The sequence below is a fragment of the Gobio gobio genome, assembly GCF_949357685.1.
Source record: "Gobio gobio genome assembly, chromosome: 2".
Lineage (NCBI taxonomy): Eukaryota > Metazoa > Chordata > Actinopteri > Cypriniformes > Gobionidae > Gobio > Gobio gobio.
The window spans coordinates 55,177,507-55,205,162 of record NC_137098.1 but is presented as its reverse complement, the minus strand read 5'-3'; the positions used below and the strand labels follow the sequence as shown (position 1 = coordinate 55,205,162).

At 38.0% G+C, this 27,656-nt stretch overlaps 1 protein-coding gene across 1 annotated transcript in view; it reads right to left on the bottom strand.

The window, feature by feature from the left end:
* Nucleotides 1-364: 364 nt before the first annotated feature.
* The window catches only part of abhd17c (abhydrolase domain containing 17C, depalmitoylase), a 56,597-nt gene continuing 29,305 nt past the window's right edge, over nt 365-27,656 (bottom strand). Inside the window, exons 2-3 of the mRNA XM_079811100.1 lie at nt 22,595-22,774; nt 365-2,312 (exon numbers count right to left, since the gene is read on the bottom strand). Coding sequence (XP_079667226.1) covers nt 2,093-2,312; nt 22,595-22,774 — 400 coding nt within the window. The 3' untranslated portion in view covers nt 365-2,092. The remainder of the gene's footprint in view (nt 2,313-22,594; nt 22,775-27,656) is intronic.

Sequence of the window (27,656 nt, the reverse complement as noted above, 5' to 3'; positions counted from 1 at the left end):
TTCTTTCTGAATAAAATTATTCATTTAATCCTAAAAATGACATGCATTATATAACTTATGCTCTGAATGGAATGAAACACCTCAATTTGTTTTAGGTTAGCCATCAAGCTAAATAGTTATACCTATTTAAATTTGCAGCTTCCAATATAAAATGATCACTGGTTAAGCCAGTTTAATAATCCAGAAGGTGATAGACACATTAGGCATTATAAACGTCTACCTTTTGGAGTCGTAGTGGACAACGGTTACGACTCGAGCTGAACAATTGCGCACATCTGAACTAAAACATGCAGAGCTGCCGGCAGGTAAACTTTTTCAAACCTAAAAGAAAAAGCAGCAGCCTGAGCAATTAAAAGACTGGTTTGGGTTTCCATGCATCCTTTATTCCTTTATAAGCAGTACAATATCCACTGTGTTGCAATGAAGCAACAACCAACAGAAAGAACAATAATCTGTCTCGCAGCACATTTAAGGCTTTAAAGATTATTAAAAAAAAAACCTACAACCAAAAATGTCTGTACCAACTAGACTTTTTTCTGCATTATATTTGCATACTGTGATTCCAGTGTCAATAAAAATCAAAGCTAAATACCATTTACTTCATATTTTACATACCTATATATATATATATCTAGAGAGAGGGTGTACAGTACAGTTATTTTACAAACCAGCATTAAAAGAGGTGTAAATATTAATAATTACTAAAAAAAAAAAAAACATCGTAAAAATGTCAGTATCAAAAGCAATGACGGGCTCAGGTGTGATCAGTTTCAGCCATTCCTTAAAAAGAGTCTCAAGTCCACTGAGGTCAAGCACGGAAGAGTTTCATCTCCGAACAACAGTATACATGAACCGCCACTGCATAACCTTACAGCAAAAAAACGAGTCAAGTTAACCAACAAACAATCAGACGATCGCTCCAGTTTGGTAGCAATCGACGTCCTTCATTAGCAAGGAAAACATTTCCAAACATTCTGTTGTGTAGAGTTATGGTGAAATGTCTACAAACAGTCCTTCATTTGCAGTATGAGGGACTGGGGTTTAGTGATTTGTCCAATGCCTGGAAAAGGCGATAAACTCAAAAATGGTGAGGAGGTGTGGTACCTTATTTATATCTAGTGAAGGTTCAGTTTTCACAGTGATTTTCCCATTAGAGTAGCAGCGAGCGGGAGCCCAGAGAAAATCTTCAAAAAATCCCATTTCCGAGAAATCATTGACAGGAATGTCGGAGCGAAATGTCTGAGAACATAAGGCTTATTGTAACGCCAATTCTAAAAGCAACAGAGAAAGCATGACATTTCACATTTTTTATACAACCCACGGTTAAAACGATGTAGTGTTTATGCAGAAACAATGCCCTGAATGCTGTGTTGCAACAAAGCACCATGTTTCGCAGCTGAAAAGACAATACGACCCCCCCCATCCCACTGTATTCAAAGTCACAGACAGTACATCTTCATTATTTACGGGTCAAGTCTTTTTCACAGGTCTTCCTGTTTTAATTAGCCCAAGCTACAATTATTCCGACCGAAGAGTCAGTGGCCTTTACCACACGAACGCATGTGCGTATGAACACGCCTAAACACACACACATTCACACTGGCCATGTAAAAAGTCACTAACTGGTTTATCCTGTACTAATCTACTTAAAACGTAATAAAACGGAATGCTATGACATAATTCCCAGCCCCACACAAAAAAAAAGATCATCATTGAAAACATAATATAAATCAACCTGAAATTATCCGCACAATAAAAGTGCATCAGTTTAATTAACCCTTGAGGAGCATTTAAAAAAAAAAAAAAGAGAAAAAAAGGAAATGTTTAAATCAAAACGCAACATACTGAATGCGGTGCAAAACTTCAGAGTTTCTTCATCAAGTATAAAAGAATAGAAAGTGGTTCGAAATTATCAAAACACGTTTCCCCTTGTAGGGTTGAAACCGCCCCACTCCTAAAGATCAAGAGAGAGACTTCAGCTTTTTTCTTCAGCAAGTGCAAGTACTGATGGCGTCCTCAGCCCTGGGTAAAGGGGAACCCTACACGACACGTGTGAGTGTGTGCGCCTCGGCCTGCCGTGCGCGCCGTGTCTTCAGGAGGTAGCCAGCTCAAACGTAATGAACTGTTTGAGTCTCTCGAGGTACTGAGCGTAAAGCTCGATGTCGTTGTGCCCGGCGCCTTCCACCCACAGAGGCTCCACGGCACGTGGACATCGCTCGTAGATGGCCAAGCCGTGGGAGAAATCGATCACTTCGTCTTCTGTGCCGTGGATGACCAGCACTGGAGATGCCACCTTCGAGACTTTGTCGATGCTGAAACATATGAAGAAAGATAGAAGTTGAAATCAGTCAAATAAGTAAATCAATGCAAGTGACTGGTATTTTTCCTGTCAAGTGCTTTGCAAGCTCGTGAATTTATAGATTTTGTTTTAATTGCGGCAACAACATCTAATCCACTATACAACTTATTCTGGTCAAGGCACTGGCATGAGCGACCGTCTGGCATGTAAAGCAACATTTAAAGAGATCAACAACTGTTTTCTTTTTAAAATATGAAAATACATTATACCCCAAAAGGAAAAATGCATGATTGCATTTGCAACCACTGTGCAGTGTGTAGATAGTGTTGTTGTGATACCTCAGAAATCTTGTTTGTTGGAACTAAGTGTGAAATTTAATGATTCCTAATTTCAATACCACAGCTAATATGCTGAAGAACACACTGCTTTTAAGTGTTAACTATTCCAAAAATGTTATGTACACTACCTTTCAAAAGTTCAGTAAGAGATTTTTTTTTAAAGAAGTTACATTTTATTTAGCGGTGGTCAACAGTGACAGTAGACATTTGTAATGGTGCAAAAGATTTCCATTTCAAACGCTGTTCTTTTGAACTTTCTATTCAACAAAGAATCCTGAAAAAGTGTATCACCGTTTCCACAAAAATATTAAACAGCACAACTGTTCAACATTGATTATTAGAAATAATTGCCATTATTAGTCAGAGTAAAGGACTAAGGAAGTAAGATGTTTACAAGACCCGAGCAAACCTCTTCACTCCCATTTACATGGAATGTTCATAATTCTGATTATGCTGAGAAGTGTGGTTATTTTTAAAAGCACAAATGATGAAATCACATACAGTAGGCATGTTACTGGCCACTGTTTTAATGATTCAGAGTAAAGGAAACAACTTTAGGTTAATGTTCACATTCATTCATAAAGTTGTGTGAACAACACACAGCATCGGTGTACGTCCGAGCACATGCGCACTTTGGCCAGAACGGTAATAATGCGTTTAAAGGGTTTACATGTCGGTTTATTGAGATTAAAATTCAGAGTACACCACAGTTTAATGCAAGCTTTTGTTAATCGCATTAGTTTAATCGTATTGTGTTCATTGAGATGTTTACTGCGTTTACTTGAGGTAAAGTTTAATTGCAATATTGCCAAAATGCAATTATGAGTGTGTGCATGTAAATTCATAATACTCATTGATAATAAGAAATGTTTCTTCAGCAGCAAATCAGCATATTAGAATGATTTCTGAAGGATCATTTGACATTTAAGACTGGAGAAATAATGCTGAAAATTCAGTTGTCATCACAGGAATAAATTGCATTTTAAAATATATTCAAAAACAATAATAAGGTTTAACAATATTGCTGTTTTTACTCATTTTGATCAAATAAATGCAGCCTTGGTGTGAATTCAAAACATTCAAAAAATATTACCAACCCCAAATTTTCAACAGTAGTGTAAATAATTACAAATAAATAATTGAAATGGCTACAGGCCATTTTTTATGCAAATAGATGATGAATAAATAAGTCTGTCTGGCAACAGAGGACTGCCCGTGTGTTGATTCTTAACACTCCAAACATCACAAAATGCCACTCACACTGGAATATCTTACTGTATATTGTCAAATATTCATATAATTGCAGTAAACACCGTTTATGGTGATCACAGGTTAATATCCCCACCAGCTTCACCATGGCTAGTGCAGAACTGCTAACTCACTTGTGATCCTCAGTCCAGGAGTCAAACAGGGATACTAATTAATTTGTCGCTCAACATGCTTAATTGTTGCTTATTTTCCTCATTGGTGCACAGGCAATCAAATTTGAGTAAGCGAAGAGATTAAAGCATGACACTGGCTGATGGAATAATTACACCGCCTATGAAGAATAACGTCGTTATCCAAACACCAACCAAATAAACAGGCAGCATTAATTTCAATCGAGCACATTCCAAAGGATGACTGACAACAGTGTAAATACTGTATTTTTATCATGCAACAAACAGAGCGCGTTTTGCTAAACTGGTAGGCGGGAACACTCATTAAAAGGAGCATTTTCTGGTCTTTAGCTTATTTACTCTAATTTTCCCTCTTTAATTCCAATAGGAGGATGCAAAGCATACTACCAAATATTGCATTTGGTGGCCTTTGATAACGAAGCTTAAAGACCCAATGAAAGAGCAGAGTTTTCCCTTCTTGTGTAGGACGTCTATACTACACAGCGAAAAAGCGTTCGCCTGTGTCAAGTCATCCTTATTTTTATAGCGCTCAAATTTGCCTTGATCTTTTGCCATAAGAGGTCTTTGTGCCATCAAAACATCCTGCAAGTGTCATAGCTTAAAACATCCTCATTATTATAAACAAAGCATTCATTTCATCTAGCTCCAAAAACAGCTCGTTTTGATATTGAGGGATCTGTGATGTTAAGTCGAAAGCCAATAGAACCCATTATAATCACTGGGCTGTCTACACTATACAGATGTGCATTCAGGGGTGCGTTCTTCATACCTGTATTACTCCGTTATATGGATTTTACGGTTGACGATTTGACATGGTCCGGGATTGTTAGGTTCTTTGAAGAACATTCAAAACTTTGAGTTGCTGTCAGAGCAATGGGTCCATAAGCTCAAACCTGCTCTGGGAGCAGGCTTATTCAATGCAAACCAGATTAGATTGCAACTTTTAAAGTATGTCCCAGCCACTTCTTTCTTACAAGAGTAACCTATTGAACCAGGGACTATAATAATACATTTGAAAATAATATTACAATGTCGTGTAGTCTATCATAGTCTAGACACAGCCAGGTTTACTCAATGAGAGATTTATTTGTGAGGGAATACATTTTATTTGAGTCTTACACACAGTTAGTCTGTGTCGTGCATTACTTTGAATGGTGACAGCTATAATGGGAGTGGCTTGATGCAGTGCAGATGTAGAAAACGATGCAAAAATGCTGTCTGCCTTTTTCTAAAATACATTCTTTTTTTTTTTTAAATCAGAAAAAGTTTCTTGACTCATCCCGTAACAAATATGCTTCACAGTTAAAATTAAATGAATTGTTAATTATAACATCGAAATAAAAATGCAAAACCTGTACAAGAAATTAATAAATAATGGAAATAATTGGGAATCATGTAACAAACAGTACACATTTTATGTATCTTTTTTACTGTACATATTTTCCTAATTGTACAGCACACTTTAAACGTTGCTCGTTTTTAAAAGTGCTTAGAAATAAACTTGAACTGTCGTTTTGGTTGCTTGGTTGTTTCCTTATAAAGGTCAAGAGATTAGTCAAGTTCTTCATCAGGTGTGTGATATTCTTTTTTTAATATGATTTCATTACATTGCTGTCTTGCTGCCAGCCAATCGCTGCATTGCTGATCATGATTTCGAGCATCAATATATATATATATGCCCTTTCCAAAGAACAAGAATGCGCAAGTAATCTCAGACAACTTAATCCAGATATTTTAACCAAATTCACAAATTCATTTGAAGAACCAAATTAGTCAGAGATCAATTATCACAATTAGAAGATCTGGCATCTGTCAAATCTCAGATGTATTAAGTGAGGTACAAAGAACGGACCCGATTCTGACATGCTCCACGCACTTGAGTCTGTCGACAACAGGACAAATGGAAAACTTGAACGTTCGCATCGACACGTCCAGTTTAAACAGCTCATATGTGTCTAATGTGTTTAATGGTGTCCTGGATCATGCCGGAGGATTATATGTTTGCTCAGAGCATTTTGTTCTATACACAAGGCACAGTGTACAAACCTTAAGTAAATTATTTCATAATGCGGTGTCTGTAAATGACTTTTATATGGATGTTTTCAAAACACTTACTCAAGTGCAATAGTGAGTGGGCGTTGATACTTTTACTTATACTTATGTTATTAACGTTACTGTAGTATGAAGTAGAGCAGGGCCAAGTGCTGTGGGAGCTGAACGAGGCCACTGGAGCGATTGTTAATGAGAGACGAACGCAACACTATTCGACAGCAATGGAACGTTTATTATGCCACAGTCGCCGCTTCTGCTTCAGTCAAGCGTATGTGGGGTAACGCAGCGCTGTTTTATCATATTAGACACATTTGAGTGAGTGTGATGAAAATGATGTTATAACGTTACTCTATAACGCAAGCTAGATCAATATTAGAATATCATTAATAAATGCTGGATGGCTTGTGTTGCTAAATGGCATGCAATTCATTTTAAAACATTGCATGATGGAGAAAATGCGGTATTACTGTACAATAATTCATTTTCTGTCTCTAAATGTATTCAAACAGTTCTTCCTGGTTAAAATCGCTTATGTCCAAGAATGTTTAAATCCAGACAAATAAGTCAACAAAATATATAACACTGTTCTAGTGGTTTTAGGATATTTGAATTAAAAAAATCTTACATAGTGCCTTTAAAGGAGCCACCCCTTAAAACCAGATCATTTCAGAGAGAGGGTTAGAAAGAAGGTTGAAAATCTTCACACGCGCACAGTACATGATGTGAAATCTGCCACCTTTACTTTTGGCATGTTTCTTTTGTAGCCCCAAATAGTATAGTAATGGCATAACTGGAGTTCATTTGACCATGCTAACTTGACACATTTCCTACTGAAAGTTTGGTTGGGACAAGCCAAAGGAATTTGACCCTTTTGTGTCAATAATCTTTAGTCATGTCACTACAGTGAACTAGGATTTGCTACTTGATACTGCTTGTCAGAGGCAGGTGGAACATTTACATTCAGTGTAATATTTTATTGAACAAAAATGTGAAAACAACTGTAAACATATCATCGATATTTTCACTCTGTGAAGAGAACAATTGCAAATGTTAAATAGGCATATCTGCTATACTAGCAAATAGATATCCTCAAAGCTAACAAACAGACTAAACGCCACAAAACTGCATTTTGATTTCATGAAGTCTGTAAGGGAGCAGAATTGATTTGAGGCTCTGGCTGACTTCACCTGCCTCATCTTTTTCATATTAAAAACAGTACCACCTCAGCACACTTAATCCAAATGTTTTTTTCTTTCTTTTTCCACTCTGAATGATTCACTCTTGTCTAGCTTTGGACTTTCCATCCATTCCTGGCTTTGCACCTGACATTTCGCTCTTGCAACTAAGAAAGATTCCACGCAAGCTGGTAGTGTTGTTATGATACTGAACGTTATAACTTACAATACCTTGAAAAATATTGAAATTCAAATGGCAATTTTTCCAAATGGTATCAAATTGTACAGTATCCAAGTTAATTAACTTCCGGCCACAGTTATAGTCAAAACTAAGATTTTTCAGGCACAAGCACCTGTAACCCTGCTAGGCAGAAATTTCTATTATAACCCATCAACCCGATCTCACGTCTCTGTTTGCGATTAGATCATTTTAAGCCTCTAAACTCAGAGAAAGTTTTCAGTCCAATGAACACCCCCCTATGGTGGAAATCAAGTTTTTAAATGTAGTATATGTGGTGTTTTTAATATGTTTTAAAACAAACCATGCGCAAAGTCAACATCATTGCAGAGTATTTTCTCCTTAAAACTGCAGTGAATCAAAGACGCGGTTTGAAAGCGTCATTGTTCTCTACTTCACAAATATGTTGAAACCAACCCAGTCAATGTGTGGGTGGGCTTTAGCATATCATTACCATGCTGTGAAGCTGGGGAATCTCAAGAGAAGCCAGTTAATCCCAGAATATTTTTCTGTTGATATGAAAAACGGGTTCATTGAACTATGTATATGATGTATATTACGGTTATGATGAACTATATGCCTTTTAACACTGACGTTCTATGATGTTCAAAGCGTTTCTAAGGATGCTGATATTTAGAAGTCAGCTGTCTGTCTCTGAGGTGGTGAATGGGAACATGTTTTATGTAACATTAGCAGCACATTATTAACGTTCGACAACGTACCGTAGTCAAACCAAAGGCTAATCATATTGATTACCGTTTTGTGTAGTTGTAGAAAGCGGTAGAGAGCGATACATAAAATACATGCATACCATTCTGATACAAAAACTTGTTTACGAGCCTGTATAATTCATTCTTCCACTTCTTTTTCTGAATCAATTTCTGGTTCAAACCGATATGGCTGAACAAAACCAGTATTTCCACTTGCCATTGTGCAGTGTTTACTACAGTTAAGTTGTCTGTGGATCAGGTATTCTGAGCTTGTGTAGTTGAGTGGATTTCAAAATAATAATTAATAATAATAATAATAATAATAATAATAATAATAATAATAAAAAATGCATAACCATTGTAACAACTATATCAATGTTTCAGAAATAGCAATTTTAAATTTACTTTACAGTAGTAAAATTCCAATACACAAGTCTTAATTTCTTCACTTTATTTTGGTGTAAAACTGCAGTGAGACCTTAGTGTTTATTTAAAAAAAAAAATGCAAATGTTTCATTATAAATCTAGTGAAATGCGTGAAAGTGTGAAATGCTATAATCCTCTCCACAAAAATATAGAAAATTATGAGAACGTGACAGAGCAAAGCTGGTATTGGTGTATCAATACTGCAGAAAAGGAGTATAGAAACTATATTCAGAATCGACATGAATCAATTTATATTTTGGTCCAGACTACTGACTGGAAGACTGGCTAAAAAGATGCCCATGTTTCAACGAAGTTGAAGAGTTAATTTGAAAAAAGCCAAACAACATCCTGCTATGGCCAGCAGCCATATCACCCTGTAGACCAAGACTGGTTTCCCACTGAAGCTAAGCAGGGCTGAGCCTGGTCAGTACCTGGATGGGAGAACAACTGGGAAAAACTAGGTTGCTGCTGGTAGAGGTGTTAGTGAGGCCAGCAGGGGGTGCTCACCCTGTGGTCCGTGTGGGTCCTAACGCCCCAGTATAGTGATGGGGACACTATACTGTAACAAGCACCGTCCTTCGGATGGGACATTAAATCGAGGTCCTGACTCTCTGTGGTCATTAAAGGGGTGGTAAAACACATTCTTTTGAAGGCTTGACTGTGTTTGTGGGGTGCACTGTAACATGTTCATGCTTCGTTTAAAAAAAAATTGCCTTATTTTTCATATATTTGACCTTTATTCTACACTGCTCTGTCCCTCCTTGTAAAACGGTCTGATGCTTTCCGGGTTGTATGAAGCCAGTCCCTCAAAAATACGCGATGGGCTCTGATTGGTTAGCTGGCCCAGTGTGTTGTGATTCGCTAAACGCCTAGTGCACGTATGTCGGAAACGTCACGCCCCTTACCTTTATCGGAGGCTGTGCTTTGGTCAGTGTTAGAAACAACGGCGTCAATAAAACCATACCAATCTGAGCCCGAGTCAGATCCAGAACATTTGAGTGAAGATGATCGAGCAGAACCTGTTCAGTCCTCAAGAGTAAAGACTGCGGGTCTATAGTGATCGCTACTGAATGGCACTTTAACTTTTGTATTTTTAGAACGATTATAGCCAAATATCTGTCACAAGAACTAACCCAAAACAAACACTAAGCACTGGCTTTAACTAGTAAGTTAGCCAAATCACACACAGAACCATGTTTAGCATGCCTGTAGATAAACAAAACATAAAAGCTCTAATCAAAGAATCATTTACACTAATGCCAGGTTCGCTGTTGAGATTTTAACGTTAGTGTTTGTAACGTTAGGTGTTCGTCGGATAACGTTAAGTATGAATGAGCATTTAACAGACTGGTTTACAGAACAGCGCTGTCATCTGTTTACTTCCTTGCTACAACCTATTACAGGAAAACACATCGATGAAAAATAAATCAGACTTACAGGTTGTGGCCCGTGAACAGCATCTGTTTGTAAATCCAGCTTTCAGGACAAGCCGTTGTGCATATCCTGTATTGAACTCGCGAAGTTTGTGGAAGTTTGTGTTGTCCTCCGTGAAATGTGCAGCGCGCGCGTCGTGCATCCACGCACTGGCAGTGTTTTTTTCACGCAGCTGACGTTGTGCAAATCTGGCATTGAAATCGCGAAGACGGTGGATGTTCTCCTCCGTGGATGTGCTGCAGGGAGCCCTGCGCGCGCCTGATTCCCCGCTGACTCAAACACACGTGCATATAACATGTTGTATGTTAAACGCTCTGCAACGCACCCCCGTCCCTATGAAGGCTGAACAGAGCAAGTACCCCAGACCTGCAATCCGGATGAAAATAACAGCGTTTCCTCGGCATCGCGGCAACAACACTCCAGCCTAACTATACCACAACAGCGCCGCGATACAAAATGGCCTCACCCCCCCTTATTTAATATTCTCGGAGGAGGGGTTTATGTAAATATTGAGCCTGTTGATGTCACCAACCCTGGAGGAATGTGTGTAGTCGCCTACTGGCCGTTTGCTGTAGTTCTTAGAAACTGATTTCTTTAAAAGCAAATATCTCCCTTTGCTTTAAACTTTGAACGTTGTAACTTTGCAGATGTTGTTTATGCTCAAGCAGCAACATTACACGTTAGCTAAAGTTAGAATAGTGAAATCGTGGTTTACCACCCCTTTAAAAATCCCATAAAAAGAGTAAAAGAGTAGGGGTGTAACCCCGGCATCCTGGCCAAATTTGCCCATTGGCCTCTGTCCATCATGGCCTCCTAATCATCCCCATATACAATTGGCTTCAATCACTCTGTCTCCTCTCCACCAATCAGCTGGTGTGTGGTGAGTGTTCTGGCGCAATATGGCTGCCGTCACATCATCCAGGTGGATGCTGCACATTGGTGGTGGGTGATGAGATTCCGCCCTTCTATGTAAAGCGCTTTGAGTGCCTAGAAAAGCACTAAATAAATGTAACAAATTATTATTATTATCAACATGACCCACATTATTGCTGTGGCCAGGAAATGTTCCGTTTCTATTCCATCTCTAGTTTTAAAAGATGCGGTGCAATCGTTAGTTTCATCACATCTTGAGTACTGCCCAATGATATGGTCAAGCGCATCTGAGAAAAACGTTAAAAAAAACCCCCTTCAGATGGCTCAGAACAGAGCAGCTAGGTAAGTGCTTAATCATCCATTTCAGGCCGATGTTATTGCTATGCATAGAAAATTATCATGGCTGTTAGTGTTGGATACTACATTAACAACTGCTGGTATATTTCTATAAGGTAATCAAGTATCACACACCCGGTTTCTTCTCTAAAAACTTGTATATGAGGGTTTTAGACATGGCTATAGAACCATGAGTTAGGTTCAACTTTCTTTAGCTTGTCCCCACACAAATTTCATGAAAAAACTGCTTTATCGAGGTTCTGTTAATTGGTATATGGTTCCAATAAACATACAAAAGAGTAAAAGCACATATGTATTCAGAAGACTATGAAAAGATATGCTTATATGTAGATGTATGCTGTATCTTTGATGTGCTGCTATACTGCCAAGATGTATAGTTTGATGATTTGATTAGTGCAATTGTATTTTTGGTTTTATTTTAATTTTATTTGTATGTTTTTTTTGTCTTGTACGGCTGTATGGTCCCCAGGAAGATTAGCAACCACTTTGTGAAAGCTAATGGGGATCTGAATAAAGAATAAAGAATAAAAGCAATACCACAAGCACCAATTCAAGATGACACTCCATCACTCACAGCATCTCTCTGTTCGTCTTTACCCTTTGTCGGTCTCTAAGAGACCTTGACTCTAGGAGTCAACCCTCACTGGCTCTCCCTCACCGTATTTTAATATTCAAACCATGCCACACTGCAGCCAGCAAATCTACAGAGACAGGCGAGTTATTAAACTTTCATTCAGCCTGACTGTCCATTCACAGGCTTTGCGAGCATCCACCAACCAACACATCCACAAGCATACACTCCCTCTCCTAAGATCCAAGAGTCCACTGGATCTGGAATCAGTAACTGGAAGAGAAATCCTGGACTTGGCAGTGGTGGTTTGCAGAATTGAGATCACGGATTTGCTTCCAGACTTGTAATCTGAGGATTGTTCAAGGTGTTTTGTTTGTACCTTCAGCCAGGTACATGGCAGAGTGGCTTCTGTTGCATGTCTCTCACCACTGGTTGAGTTGGCATAAGGGGTTGTGTGGGGGGGGGGGAAACAGCTGTTGCGCTGCAAGGCAGTTGAGGAACATCTGTACTGCACTATGATATTCAAATAACAGATGGTGTCCAAATTAATTATGAAACCCGATCGACCCCCAAATTCACCATTTCTTTAAAAGACCTTGTGGTTAAAATCAAGTTTTTAATTTTGTTAATGTGTCTATGTGGTGTTATTATTATGTTTTAAGTCAACACCATTGCTGATTATTTTCTCCTTAAAAATCTAAAGTTGTTAAGACAAGTCTCAACAACAATTTGTTAAGCGATACAAGGTGTGAATGATATATATTACGATGCTATGATGAACGATTGTCTCTCCACTGCCGTTCTAAATTACACTAACATGTTTCTAAGGATGCTAATATTTTGAAGTCAGCTGCCCGACTGTGAGGCAGCAAATGGGAACATGGTTTGTGTAACATTAGCAACACATTATTAGTTGTTTAAGTCAAACCAAAGGCTTTTTTTATTTAGTAAGTAGTATTTTATTATTATTAGATATAGCCAAAATCTGTTGCCCTACAAACAAGCACTGCAATCATGGAGCTTTTTTTTTTTTAATACTTTTTTTTTTAATGCAAATTTGCTATTATATTTCCCCCCACATCGCGCAGCCCTCATGACCACAAATGTCAAGCTCAAGGAGGACAAAGGACAAAAAATGCAGCATGAAAGTTTTTAGATTTGTGAATGCACAGTTTTTAAATTCTTCTGAAGCCATACGAAAGCTTTGCATGAGGAACAGAAATTGATTTTTTTGTGAATAATGACAGTGTTGGTCTAATAATTAAAATAAAAAAAATCTTTCATGTGATTTTGGCAAGGCAGACATGTTCCTGGATCCACACCTCTAAAACTAATTCTACCCATAACTTATCCCTAAAATCAGAGGGAAATGATAGGTAAATAACACAGATGTAGAAGGACCTAACCCTGGTTGTAAGTCAGCGTCTTGAAGAGACCAGAGGTCATTTTCAGCGAGAGCGGGCGATTTCCACTAGGGGTGTAACGATACACAAAACTGATGGTTCGGTACGTACCTCGGTTTTGAAGTCACGGTTCGGTACAGCAGGAGAGAAAACTAAATATAAAATTGCTTTTTATTTATTTTTATTCAACAGTGGTTTACTGAACAAATTGTTTCTGTCCTTAAATGAAATCAATTATAACCAAAAGTTTCTTAAAGATAATGCTGTAAACTATATAGGGAGCCCTTACTTGCACATTACTATAATATTAAAAGGTTAACAACGGAGTCCAAACTACTAGCCTAAATTCAGTTGCTAATTTATTTTTAGATAATCAACACTCAAATAAAACATTGTATGCAAACATGTAAACCTCACAAGGCATTTTTTTTTGCATTAAATTATAAATCTAAATATAGCTGCGAGCAGCCATTAACGGGGCCAAGCGCAAAGAACAAGACAAGACATGCCAACATGGCTGGGAGGGTTAGACCAACTGCAACAATGAGCGAATAAAGGCATTTTAAGATGATTTTAGACAAAAATGGCTGAAATCACATATACACTCACTAATAATATGATTTAACGGTTTGTCACTTTTGACCAATAGGTGGCGCAGTAACGAAATTGATGTGGTGTGGTCAGAGTGAGATGACAAAGGCAAAGTTTGGTGTCAGTATGTCAAGGCATAGCAGAGATACAGCCTCAAGAGTCATTTTGGCATCATGGCTCAACTTTGTCGCTGCAGTATATGAAAACGGTTTTGTCTGTTGACATGAAATTAACAACTTTTTGCTGTCATGGTCTGAAGATGTTACGATTCGAGTTTGGTGAAAATCAGTCAAATAGTGTAGGAGGAGTTCGAAAAAGTAGGTTTCTGAAGGAAATCAAAATGGCGAACAGAATGTTTGGCCAAATATGGCAAAAATGGGATCTATGTTCTTGGCATGACCCAAGGAATATATTGAAACAATTTTTATGACAATAGTCAAATTTAATCAAAAGTTATTAGCATTATTGGAAAATTCACTATAACTTTTGTCCACAAGGTGGCGCTGCCTTGAACCTTTTTGAGTACTTTCAGGGCTTGGTGATGAAGACACACACCGAGTTTCGTAGCGATACGCCAATGCGTTTGTAAAACATAGCACTTTGTGACAAAATTCAAAATGGCCGACGCCCAAAATGGTTGATATGGGAAAATTGGGTATGGCATGGCTCGGCGTGATGCCCCGACTCTAAAGAGACCAGTTTTGTGATATTTGGCTAAAGTGTTCTTAAGTTATAATCAAAAATATCAAATTTTTGTATCTCTGGACCACTAGGTGGCACTGCGCCGAAAGGCTGCAGGCAGCCTCAGGTCATGGTTGGCATAACACACACCACGTTTGGTTAGAATATGCTAAAGCGTTGCGGAGATAAAGCCTGACTTTCATTTTTGTGGGCACTTTGTCGATTTCATTTGAGCGTTATTCAATAATAGTTTGACTAATCATCTCGAGTCTAATACGGTTTTGTCAGCTGAGTCTGAAGATGATCTGGTTCAATTTTCGTGCAAATTGGAGCAACGGCCTAGGAGGAGTTCGCAAAAGTAGGTTTTTCGGTTAATTAAAAATGGCGGGAAAATTATTATGACGGAAAATGACGTCATAGGGTGCAATCGAATTGGTTTGAGCCAAGGAATCAGAGGAAGAATTTTGTTTCTAGCCCTTATGGTTCAAAAGTTATTAGCACAAATATGAGTCAAACTTTGGACAGGTGGTGGCGCTAGAGGGATTGATTTAGAGATTCCAAAATTGGTGTGTTTAATGCTGGGCCTGTCCTCTATCAATGTGCCAAATTTCACGACTTTCCCGTAAGCGGTTCTATGGGCTGCCATAGACTTCAATGGCGGAATAATAATAAGAAGAAATCTAACGATTTCAATAGGTGCCCGCACCTTCGGTGCTTGGCCCCTAATTATACAATTGTGGTTTTACTCCAATTCGTTGTTGAAATATAATTATAATTTAGTGGCTGTCATTTTCATGACAGATTTATTTAAACATACATTAAGTAGAAGGTAGGCTAAGTAGAATATAATGAATTTATATAGGCTAATATAGTGCATATATTTAGCAAAGTAGTTCATTTCTCTAGTGAACTAACCAGCTGTAGATGACTGCCTGAGGTAAATACTACATGATATTGTTTACAAGCTGTTTTATATACGTCTTTCTGCTGTTGAAACACTGATTGAGCGATTACACGACATATGATACAAGTTAATGTATCCTCAACATACCTTAAGATGTTATTCATCTTTATTCTTTGACTAGGAAGAGATGATCGCGTGCCGCGCTGCCGTGTCGTCACATTAAAGAGCTTCAAACCAGCATTTATGGTTTGAATTCCGTTATAATATGGACAGAATGCTTAATATGTTCGTGTGGGAACACAGATTGAAGTATGTTCCGTGCGTAAAACAAGCCTACTGTTAAAGATTGCATTCGGTTCGGAACTCGAAAAGTTACACCGTTACCGTTACACCCCTAATTTCCACTGAGCATTAGCAACTTTTGGACAAAGTTGAGTAAAGTTCAATAATGCAATGCGATAACTAGTGCAGAAAGTCATCTGTTGATAGGTGGATAACACTGATGTAGAAGCACCTAACCCTGGTTGTAAGCCTAAACTTGACAAACTGTAAACTTGTCCCTCAAATCTGATTGGTTTATTGGAATGTTGATCCAGGTAGAAGTTGATCCAGGAACATGTTGTACATTTTGTATCATATGACTTGACTGCAAAAAACATTTTAAGGTGCTTATGTAGATTTGTTGGTGCTTGCAGCAGATGTGGTCATTATGAACTGTTATTGTATGGAAAGAGCTGCATGAAGATTATTCACATTCTCCTTTGGTGCTCTATGAAAAAAAAAAAAAAACAAGGTTGCGCATGAGTCAAGTTTACGGTGCCAAATTAAGCCTCAGACTTTTAGCACTATCACTACCCTTACCTGACTTCTGTAAAAGTCAATCTAAAGCAAAAACTATTTACTTTATCACACCTAAATCACCTTCACTCGGTCCTCATAACTCAACTCTGCATCTTAAAAGTTTTTTTTTTTTTTTTAAACACGTCTGAATTTTGAATCTGCATATTTTGAAACTACTCCAAGATTTCACATTTTATTAAGGGAAACAGACAACGTGTTAAACCATAATGCTTTTGACAAATTGCAAGCCGGCGTCAAGACAGCTAGCTCATTAACACCTCCCGTCAGCTGGCTTCGTGTTCATTACAGGTCTTTGACGGGGCCGGCTGGCGAGCTATTAGAACACTGAGACGGTTCAATCTCACACAACTGTAGCCTCTCATTATGAAACGCTGACAGTGCTGACGGGATAGGAGAGAATCAGGCCTCTCAACCTCCCATTCATCACCCAAAAGAGAGCGAGAAAAAGAGCATCTGCCTTTGAGAGAGAATCACTTTGATTACAATGAAGCGCATGCCCGGCCATCGCTAATTTCACCCAGACTGGAGTAGAGAGTGAGCCAACGAGACAGAGGAGGTTCCCGTCATTCCCGTTTTGTCGACACGTTTTTTAAGCCTCAACAACATTCTGTCTGAGAGCTACGGCTATAATCTTCCCATTACAGCCCTTAATCTAGCAATTTGATCTTGTCGCAATTTAATTAGGATTTAAATATGAGGTTGGATAAAACAGGATCAGCGATTAAGAGACGTTTCAGACTGGTCGCTACCGTCTAATCGTGTTTAATCCAGAAATCCACATTCTGCTTTCCGATTCAGACCCAGCTTAACCGAGGCTTGACTTATAAAGAATGACTCGGACGTTTTATTATTTTTGACCTCCTTCTGTTCCTTCGTCCCTTCAAGTACTGCAGAAAGAGATCAAGAAAATCTTTCATGAACAGTCACTTGCTGAGTTTAAACACGGATTGAAGACCTTTGACCTCCGCCAACATCTCAAAAAGGCCTTGAAGAATAAACCCATGAGTATCGGGTCAACATCCAAATGAGCAGTCATGTGAGCTCCTTAGAGGTGTTACCCACAGACCTTTTGTGATGGCTCTTAAGGGCGAAACTTGATCTTAGCCGATAGGTAGAATTCTGAGACTAAAGCTAATGACAACAAAAAAAAAACGTCTTTTTAAGGCAAGTCAGTTCACTTGGCATGCATTGAAGCCTTTCACCTGAAAAAAAGGGGCAAAAAATATTAATATTCATGTCTTCGGAATCATGTGCATGTTGCCCTTTATCCGTCAGTTTAATCATATTTAACTGTAAATGCAGCTGATGACGATCTCGTCGGAAAGAGCTCATATTTACAACTGATGATGTGAAGGGCACGCCTGCTCTGATGTGTTCTAAAATGCACGCTGAGAAATCAAGATGGACAACGAGCACTCAATCTCACTGATTGCAAATTCAGTTTACATTTGCTTTTCCTAAATGTGCACGCACAATATGTTGTAATTCAGATGCAGATTTGTTTGTCCTACAATTCGATAGTTATTTTCAGGCACACTTTGCGTTTTTTTTTTTTTGCACCATTAGAATGTGAATAAAAAAAGGCAATAAAGTCAATAAAACTACACATTTTAATATAAGTTGAGCTTTTTAATTATTGATCCAGGAACATGATTTGTAGTCAGTAAGATTTTTCTTTCTGAAAATACTTTTATTCAGCAAAAATGGCAGTAAAGACATTTGTAATGTTACAAAAAAGTATGTGCAATTTCTGAAGGATCATGTAACAAGTAACAATACTGAAAATTCTACTTTGCGTCACAGGAATAAAATATATTTTAAATGCATTCAAAAAGTAAATTATTTTAAACTAATAAATCAAAAATCCAGTAAAAACAGTAATATTGTGAAATATTAAGTAAATTCAGCCTTCATGAGACTTCTGTCCAAGTATTGAAAAAAAGTGTTACTGACACTAACTTTTTCAAATCAATGTGAACATGCATTGAAAAGTTTGGTGTGCTCACTTATATATGTGTATCAAGAAAACGGATAGTTATTCTAATCAAAATATAATTTAAAAGTTTTTTTCCCGGCCCAATAGGTCACATTGCTGGGTTTCAGTTTTAGCAATAAAAAAAAAAAAAATTAAGCTACAAAAACATTCTGCTTGGTCCAGTTAACGCACTCGGACGATGAAGTGCCTGAAATTAGAGACTACCTGTGCTACAGTTCTTTCCTACTTCCTTTACAACATATTGAGATTGACAATTTCTCTCATCGACTTGTGGTTTGTCTCCACCTGACAAAGTCCCTGCTGAAACATTTAGTAAAAAAAAAAAAAAAAGCAGGAAGTCACCATAAAAATGTCTCGCGACATGTAACGACGCTTGCTGCTTGTGCGGCAACCACCTGCTATCATGATTTTGATATTTTTAATTGTCTGAATATGAATGTTTCAGCTGCATGAAACATGAAGCTACCTATGAATACTGCAGCAGGAGAATCTGACTGCCATAAATAGACATTATAATAAACTAGAACATGCAGGAAGCTGAAGAGAAAGGGTATACGTGCCAAGTTGCATGGCGGGTCATGATGAGGGTATATCATGACTGATATAAGTGAGTGCGGAATAAAGATAGGTGTCCTCCGCTGCACAGGTGAGCTGTACACGCATCGGCTGTTTTTCACCAGCTTTATCTCAGCAGCCAGACACAGTAGGTACAGCCCGAGATGAAGGGAATGAGAATCGGAAACAACGCATGCGCCGCCTGACACTTTCAGGGAAAAGAGATGCGCGCTCACAGAAACAGTCAATGGTGTCAACTATCACTGGGGGTTTCAAAAGAACTGCTTTGATTTTACCAGGAGTACTTGAAGATAATCTGTGTAATCTAACATGTCTCAAGCGGTGTAATATTACAGTACAAGAGAAAATGGAGTTTCACACTGTTGTTCAAGGGTTTGTGACCGGTTACAAGGGTGGCTGTTAAGAGAAAATATACATATAGAAGTTCACAACAACATGCACAAGCAAAAACACCTTCTGTCAGAGTAGACATCCTGCAGTTCTCGGGTTTGAGAGGCCTTAGCGGGAGATTTCCATTTGACAACACGGGACAAAAGTTGATCTCCTTGCTGAATAAAATTCAAACTCTGTGTGAGAGAATTTGTGCACTTATACTGTATAAGTCACGTATGAGTGTTTAATGCCATGCCTAATATGACAGGTCTGCAATTAAGTTCCCTCACTCAGATCTTAGAATAGCAACACAATTCAATTCAGCCATTCATTTCTTTCTCTCTTATGCTGTAGTGTTATATTCCTTGATCCACATCATGATGACAAATGACAGAAAACACCAGAGTTCAGAAGCTTGGGGTCGGTAAGATTTTTGAAAGTCTCTTATTCTCAGTGTTGCCGTAACGCATTAAAAGTTAGTTGAGTTACATAATCAGATTACTTTTTTCAAGTAACTAGTAAAAGTAACATTACTTTTAAATTTACAACAAAACAGCTCTCTTGTCCCCATGTTGAGTGAAATCAGGAGCAAGTGCAGAGGCGTTGTGTGTGAACATGACGGTTATTGTAGTTCTAGACTAAATGCGAGATTGCATTTACTAATCTCACTCGCAAACAAAAAGATTTTGTATTCCTTAAAATGAATAAAATCAGTGAAATGCAAAATCAGAATACTACGCAAACCTCCAATAGTTAAATGTAAAAAATTTTTTTTTTTTTTTGCATTTAATCTCGCTTTATTGACCAATGTACTTGCTGCTGGCCTTCGATGATTCAATTAAACCATGAGTAAAAATTACTTTAGATTTTTGTTTTTATTGGTGAAGTGTTAACCTTCTGCAAAACAGAATGGGAGCACAGCTGAAAGGTTTGTTTGAACTGCGCCCTCTACTGTACATCTTTAGCCTTATTAGTTCAGTTGATGTGAAATGGGCTTTGCATTTGCCCAAAAAAAAAAAAAAAAAAAAAAAAAACAAGCCCAGCCCAGGTGAGAAAAAGTAACGCTAAAGTAACGCAACATTACTTTTCTTAAAAAGGAACAGAGTAACGCAATCAGTTAAGTTACTTATTAGTTTTTAAGGGAGTAACCCAATATTATAATGCATTACTTTTCAAAGTAACTTTCACCAACACTGCTTAAGCTGACCAATGCAGAATATTTGATCCAAAGTACAAAAAAGTAATATTGTGAATTACAAGAATTTATAATATTTGAATACATTTCAGTCTTCAGTGTCACATGATCATTCAGAAATCTATGCGGATTTTCTGCTCAAGAAAAATCTCTTATCAATGTTGAAAACAGTTATAAATAATATTTTTTTGAAACAGTGATGTATTTTTTTGTTTTTTGGATTCTTTGATAAATAGAAAGTTGAATATAACAGCATTTATTTGAAATGTATATTTTTTAACAATTTAAAAGTCTTTATTGTAACTTTGATAAATGTAATGGAATTTAAATCTTAAATTTAATCTTTTTTTAATAAATGAAAAATCTCAAATAGCTGGCAGCCAGTTCATTTCATAACTCAGCACCTGCAACCACTTTCACGTTTAAGAAAAGAAGAACACAGCTACAGCTGAGAGACACTTGAAAGCTATCAATTGAACTGCTGAAAGGAAGGAAAAATGGAAACTTTTAGCACTTTCTAGCTCAGTGTGGTAGAAATGTAAGCCACTTACAGAGTTATAAAAACTCTCATAGAAGTTCTAAAAGAGTGTAGAAACAAAACTAAACTGTACAAATGGAAAAGAGGAAGTAAGGGAACAAAGCTTGAGAGAAGATGGCATGAAAGCTGGTTCAGAGGATGTAACAGTGGATCTCTGTGTCAAGGAAAGTTTGCCGTGCTGACTCCGATTCAAAACGTTTCGTTCAGATTCCTATATGAGTGATGAGGCCATCCTCAGCTTCCTGATGCTCCAGATACCATCTGTGTGGGTACGGATGTACTGTGTATGCACAGCTTCAGGCTGTTACCAGTTACTGGTTTAATCATAGATGCCAACATACCGCCCCAAGTCCATTCATGGATCATCTAAAGCATATTTCAAACAAAAAAGTTTAAGTACACTACCGTTCAAAAGAGGTCTAGGTCGAGTTTTTGAAAGTCTTATGCTCATCAAGGCTGAGTTTATTTAATCAAAAATAAAAGTAAAAACATTACAATTTAAAATAACACTTCTATTTGAATTTTAAAAAGAATTTATTCCTGCGATGTTCAGCATCATTATCCCAGTCTTCAGTGTCACATGATCCTTCAGAAATCATTCTGATGATGATTTTCTGCTCAAGAAACATTTTATCATCAATGTTGAAAACAGTTGTGTTGCTTAATATTTTTGTGGAAAACAAAATACATTTATTCAGTATCCTTGAATAGAAAGTTCAAAAGTACAGCAATGATTTGAAATGGAATTCTCTTGCAACATTCAAAATGTGTTACTTACAATAAGGTCTCGGCTAATGGACTTAATTAACTTAAGTAAAGATGAGCAATACATTTGTACATTATATTCATCTTGGTTAATGTTTGTTAACAAAAATAAAAAACTGCATTGTTAATTCATGTTAGCTCAGGTCCATTACATAATATAAACAGATCCAACTTTAACATTAACCTAATTTACATTATGCAAGATGACTAAATGATTCAGAAGTAGGTTTCATTGATAGTTAATGTTAAGTAAAGTAGTTAACTAAGGTTAACTAATAAAATGGAACCTATTAGACTTGCTGCGATAGTTTGTTACACAGTGTTCAGCCGCAACACCGGTTACTTCACTTCCCCAACGCGGCACCGTCCCCATCGTTTGGATTTTTTATATTAATAAAAATCATTTAGTTCAGTTAGAGAACAGACACTAAAACAAAAAACAAACAAAAAAAAGAATGTGTCTGCTCAATGTAGTGAGCTGAACGACTCACTAGCTAACTGACAAGATGGCGGAAGTCTTGGTTTCAAAGTGAAATGTAAAAGCGTCTATTAGGCAATATCTTTGATCCAAACCTAATGCTAATAGGGAACCTACAAATGGTCAGTGGTGTTTTTCATTAAGAATAATGAACACCCCATTCAAGCAGTTGCCACCGTCAAATTGCTGCCAATTTGACAGTGAAATGCACACAGCCACACGGGCATTCATAACAGTGCGTGTCCACTGGTGCGGAGCAAAGTGAGCGTTTTCAGTTCATTCCTGTGGAAGTTGAGCTTAACGCTCATGTGTAAAGCGAGGAGCAAAAGAGGTAAAAACTCCAACGTGCCTTGTATCTTACCTTGGGAAGGCATCAAAGCAGTACGTTTTGCGGGTGTCAGGGAAGGCCACACGCAAGCCGGACATGAGGGGAGAGTGAAGGATCACTGCTGCGCACTCGTACCGGGACGCCAAGTCTACTGTCGGCACCGTCCCTATACTCTGACCGTACAGGATGATGTTTTCTGGGGTCACTCCATACCTTCAGAAGGAAAAAGAAAGAAAAAACAGCTGTAAATCATCACGTTTCACATCAACACTTCCAAGCGTGGTACAAGTCTGGCATCCACTCATCTATGTGGGTGAACTCAGCAGAAATTACGTCACAACACAAACAGCTGGTGCGGTTTACTTTGAATCACACGTGTCTATAGCAACTACATCATTTGTGGCTAAATAAATTTCCATCAAGGCATATTAGACAATCCAATTGGACAACAATGGCATGCTAGGCCAAGAACAGAGGAGAGATCATTAAAAATAGAAACAAGAAATAAACCTAAAGCATGGATTCAGACGCCGCAAAACAACTAAACGAGTCCCTGAGCCTGTGAACACAGGATGTTAGCTTTATTTGACACTTTAAGATGTGCTCAAATGAAATGCTATAGGCGGTGAGCGAGAAGTCAAGGCTTGGATGGAGAAAGGAAAAACACACTTTAGGGTTTTGTTCTCTAACTTTCCTGGCCTGTTTTGCAGTAGGGCCTGACACCTGATCAGCAGCCGTGGCTGTGAGGTGTGCACCGGGGTCACCGACAGAAAGAAAATGTGTTTGATGTCTGACCTCAGATCAAATTTACCATAGGCTTGCCCAGGGCCGGGTGAGACAAGGTAGAGAAACAAAGCAGCCGTGAGTTGCAAGTCATGCATCCACACACAGTGGTACAAAGTGTACCGTGGAGACCGCTGGCTACACAAGCCTCTGAACTAGACTACCCCAGCGAGAGCTTTGGCGAGATTTTATCAGGTAACAGAACATGAGGTCTCCATCTCGGTCTCCCACACAGACAGATATTACAGGGTGAAAAGAGGCAGAAACCGCTCCTGTAAATAAACCACCACCCATGTGACCGAGCTGATAGACAGTGTGAAATTCCGGCTTGAAAATCAAGTTTCTGGAGATGAGATGAGAGCAGAGAGAAAACACATCAACGAGGTAATTCATCTCCATCAAGAACAGTCCACATCGTGAGTCAGCTTACATTTGGGAAAATGTGTTTGTGAACCGTTTTGAACAAACTGGACTTGTTTATATACGCATTGCTGATAAACATTTAAAGGGATAGTTCACCCAAAAATGAAAATCAGCCCATGATTTACTAACCCTCAAGTCATCCTAAGTGTATATGACATTCGCCTTCCGTGGAAAAAGTGTTGAAAGTGCCTCTGCAGTTCAAAATGCTTGCGCTACCAGTTACGCTCGTCAGACGTAGCATAAGCATTTTGAACTGCAGAGGCACTTTCAACACTTTTTCCACGGAAGGCGATCAGCCGGAACTTTACTTTATGAAGCTATAAATATGGATGTTTTCCTTACACAAAAGCACTGATTCACTTCAGAAGGCCTTTATTGACCCCCTAGAGCCGTGTAGAGCATGTTATTTGATGGACAGATGCATTTTTTATGGACTTCAAAAACAGAGCAACAATTACTGCTATTATATAGCTTGGATTAGCCAGGGCTTTAATATAACTCTGATTGTATGCCTTGATTTCACAGAGCTTTTATTATACCTCAGACGGCCGTTTCCACTTCTTCTGGTCATGTGTATGTGGGGTAACGCAGCATTGTTTTATCTTATTAGAAACATTATTTGAGTGTGTTGAAAGTTGTTATAAATGTTACTCTCTGCGTTCGCTCAGCAGCAACTATGAGACACTTGTTGCACACTGCAGTAAGCTAGATCGATATTAGGCATGGTAAAACATGGTACTCGCAGTAAATCAAGAACTGCTTATTTCTCTGGATTTAAACATTCTTGGAAACATTTGGGATAATGCAAGTACACAAGTCAACAACATATATAACATTGTTTCTAGAGGTGTTTGGATATTTTAGTCAATAATCTTATATATTGTGCCATTGAGGTAAACCATAAAAGATAAAATAAGAAAATAAATAATTACCACAATCTTCCATAGCCATGAGGGAACAAACCAGTTCGCAAATGCCCATGTTACCAATTTTTGTTCACCTGGGGCCAGATTAATGAAACATTCTTAATAAAATTCTTCATAACAGCCAATTTCTTCTTATTTTCTTAAGCTTGTTTAAGATAAAATTTTAAGTATTTGTATTCCTGAAAAGAAGTTCCAAAATCATTATAAACTCCAACCTCTTAAATACCCAATTGTAATATGTTTAATGAATGCATTGGGTTGTTTCAAATATTAAGCATTACAACTTGTGTAGCTTGATAGTGTTAATACATATTACTACTAGTACAACCATGAATGTGGACGAGTAGTAGTACTGACACACCGATCAATCATTTGCACGTATATGATGTGCTCACTCAAGCTAGAACTACACGCACAGATACAGGAAGCATTCACTCTAGAGAGAGAGCACAGAAACAGAAGACGGAATGCAAATAAATGGGATAGACCACTGCATCTTCAGACAGGCTCTTTAAAAATAATGATTTTAGCTTGACCCGGCGCATTAAAAACCCGACGCTGAGTGATTAATTCCAGTCAAGCCAGTTGCGACGAAAATGGTCTGCGCGCTTATATCTGCAGGTAGTGCAAAAAGTCCGGCTTTGGGGTGCTTTTCATTCAGCGAGTCTTCAGCAATACCCAGCATTCAATCAAATAAGACTAAATGACACCTTTAATTTTCAAAAATATTTGAGAATTTTGCAAACATTGCACTTATGAACTACTTAGAATTTATCTTAAGAATTTTCTTAACCTCTTTCTTAAGACATTCATGAATCCGGCCTCTGGTTCTGAGTGTGCCATTGTTTTTCTATGTAAACATGCGCTAGACGGACTTTAACAGTTGCACTTGTGTCTTTAGCAGCATCTCATGCTGGATACGGATTTTCTACGCAGCACTTAAGATAAAAGTTCAACATCTTCAAAAACGCCTCTGTGAATGTTGTGCCGCAACAATAGTTTGACAGTTCTTGCTAATTACTTGGCTCTATGAAACATCATCTCTCCTGTAAGCAAAATATTCCCAAACCGTGGGTGTTGATTTCTTTGGCCAAGTTCTTATCCTGCCCTGAATTCATCTTCCCCATTTCAGAGATCTCATACATATATCAGTACGATAAACCCGCTCGGTTTGGTTCTTGCACTAGATTTAGGTGCGCTGCATTCAGATTGCACCTTGAGGGGGCAGTTTAGAAATCGTGCATGCTCACAGCACTATTTTATTACGATTTCAATCAAATAAAATGTAAAAAAATTGACAATCTCTGGACAAGAACTTTCTAAAAATGGAACTATACATTTAGAACTAAAAAATAAAAGTTCAAAAACGTTAGCAGGAAGTCAGCACACTTGCTACTCACTAAGTAACTGTCCTATAAAGATGAATGCAAGGGCATGTCATGGAGTCTTCAGAGAAGTTACAAACATCCTTGGATGACAGCTGAGACTGGTGTCCCACTAGAGTATCTTCTAGTCATACGTTTCATTTATGTTTGAGGATCAGAGAGAGTGTGTTCAGGCATCTCTCAAAAGACCTGCAGGATCTCTTATCTCTTGATAATTCACTGATCTACCAAGACCCAAGAAAAACACTGCACAGGAAGTTGCTCACAGGTTACAGAAGACAAGAACAACATACTGCGGTCAATCTTACAACTTGGACAGAAGAAGACCACCAAGACATGTAACAACACCACTGCAGCAGTGCTGTGCAAACGGAGAGGACAAAAGTTGAACATTCTGGTGAAAAAGTACAAGCTGTTATGTTTAGAGAAAAACAGCACATACCGCAAAACTCAACAGAAGGATGTCAAGCTGGAAAAACTCAAACAATCATCAGTAATGCAACATAATGACCAAAACACAAGGTTAAGTCCCGTTCACACCAAGAACGAGAACTATAAATATAACTATTAGCGTCCACAGCAGACATTCTGAGATAACGTTTTTTCTAAGATTGTGCTTGTCTGTCACTTTAAATGCTCAAGCTCCTTACAGCAGGGTGGGTTCTGATTGGTTGTCAATGTTTTTAGCGTTCATCAGCTGGGTAAAATAGTTGTGAAAACGATTCCAACGATATAGTTTCTCTGTGCTGTATGATTTTTTAGAAATATATCTGTTATCTTTATAAAGAATATAGTTATCTTCCTTAGTGTTAACAGGCTTTTAAGCAACAACTTCACCATGGAAACAAGAAACTTGAATTTTCTGAAGGCCCAGGTGAAAATCTTTTGGAGAATAATGGAACATAGCTGGATATCAGGATAAAAATACAGAATGCAGTATTATGTATTAATTGATATCTTGTAATGCACCTTAAAGAGCACCTATCATGGCATTTAAAATGTTCCAAATATTGTTTTAGAAGTCCCCAACAACAGTTTTGCATGCATGCAATGACAAAAAAGACTTTAGTTTTCTTATAATATGCATTTATTTTTACCTGTTTTGACAGCGATTCTCAAATGATTCCTTTAGTGATTCACTTTTCAAAACCCCGCATTTACGTGACGCTAATCTGCGGTGATTGGTCCGATGACCCAGTCAGTTGTGATTGGTATAGTCTGTGCAGATATTCTCGGAAACGGAACGCCCATCAAAGTCTTATAATGACAGTAATTTGTTAATATGTGTCAGGAGTTATGAATATGAAAACCGCGTCGGTACTGTTTGATTGTAATATGAGCCTCAGCTGATCTCATTCATAAAAAAACTCCTCACGAAGACTCGCGACAAATCAACATCCCTCAGGGCTTTTAGTTCAAAAGTGTGCAGATGAGGAGACATATTGATAGATTCTCATATGTCTGTGTCAAATTTCTAAACAGGAGTATTTTTTATTCAATACTTCCTCAAAATGGGCAGAAATAGCCTAATCATGAGCGATTGAGTCTCTTATGTGTTGTTTTCAATTCATACTGGCA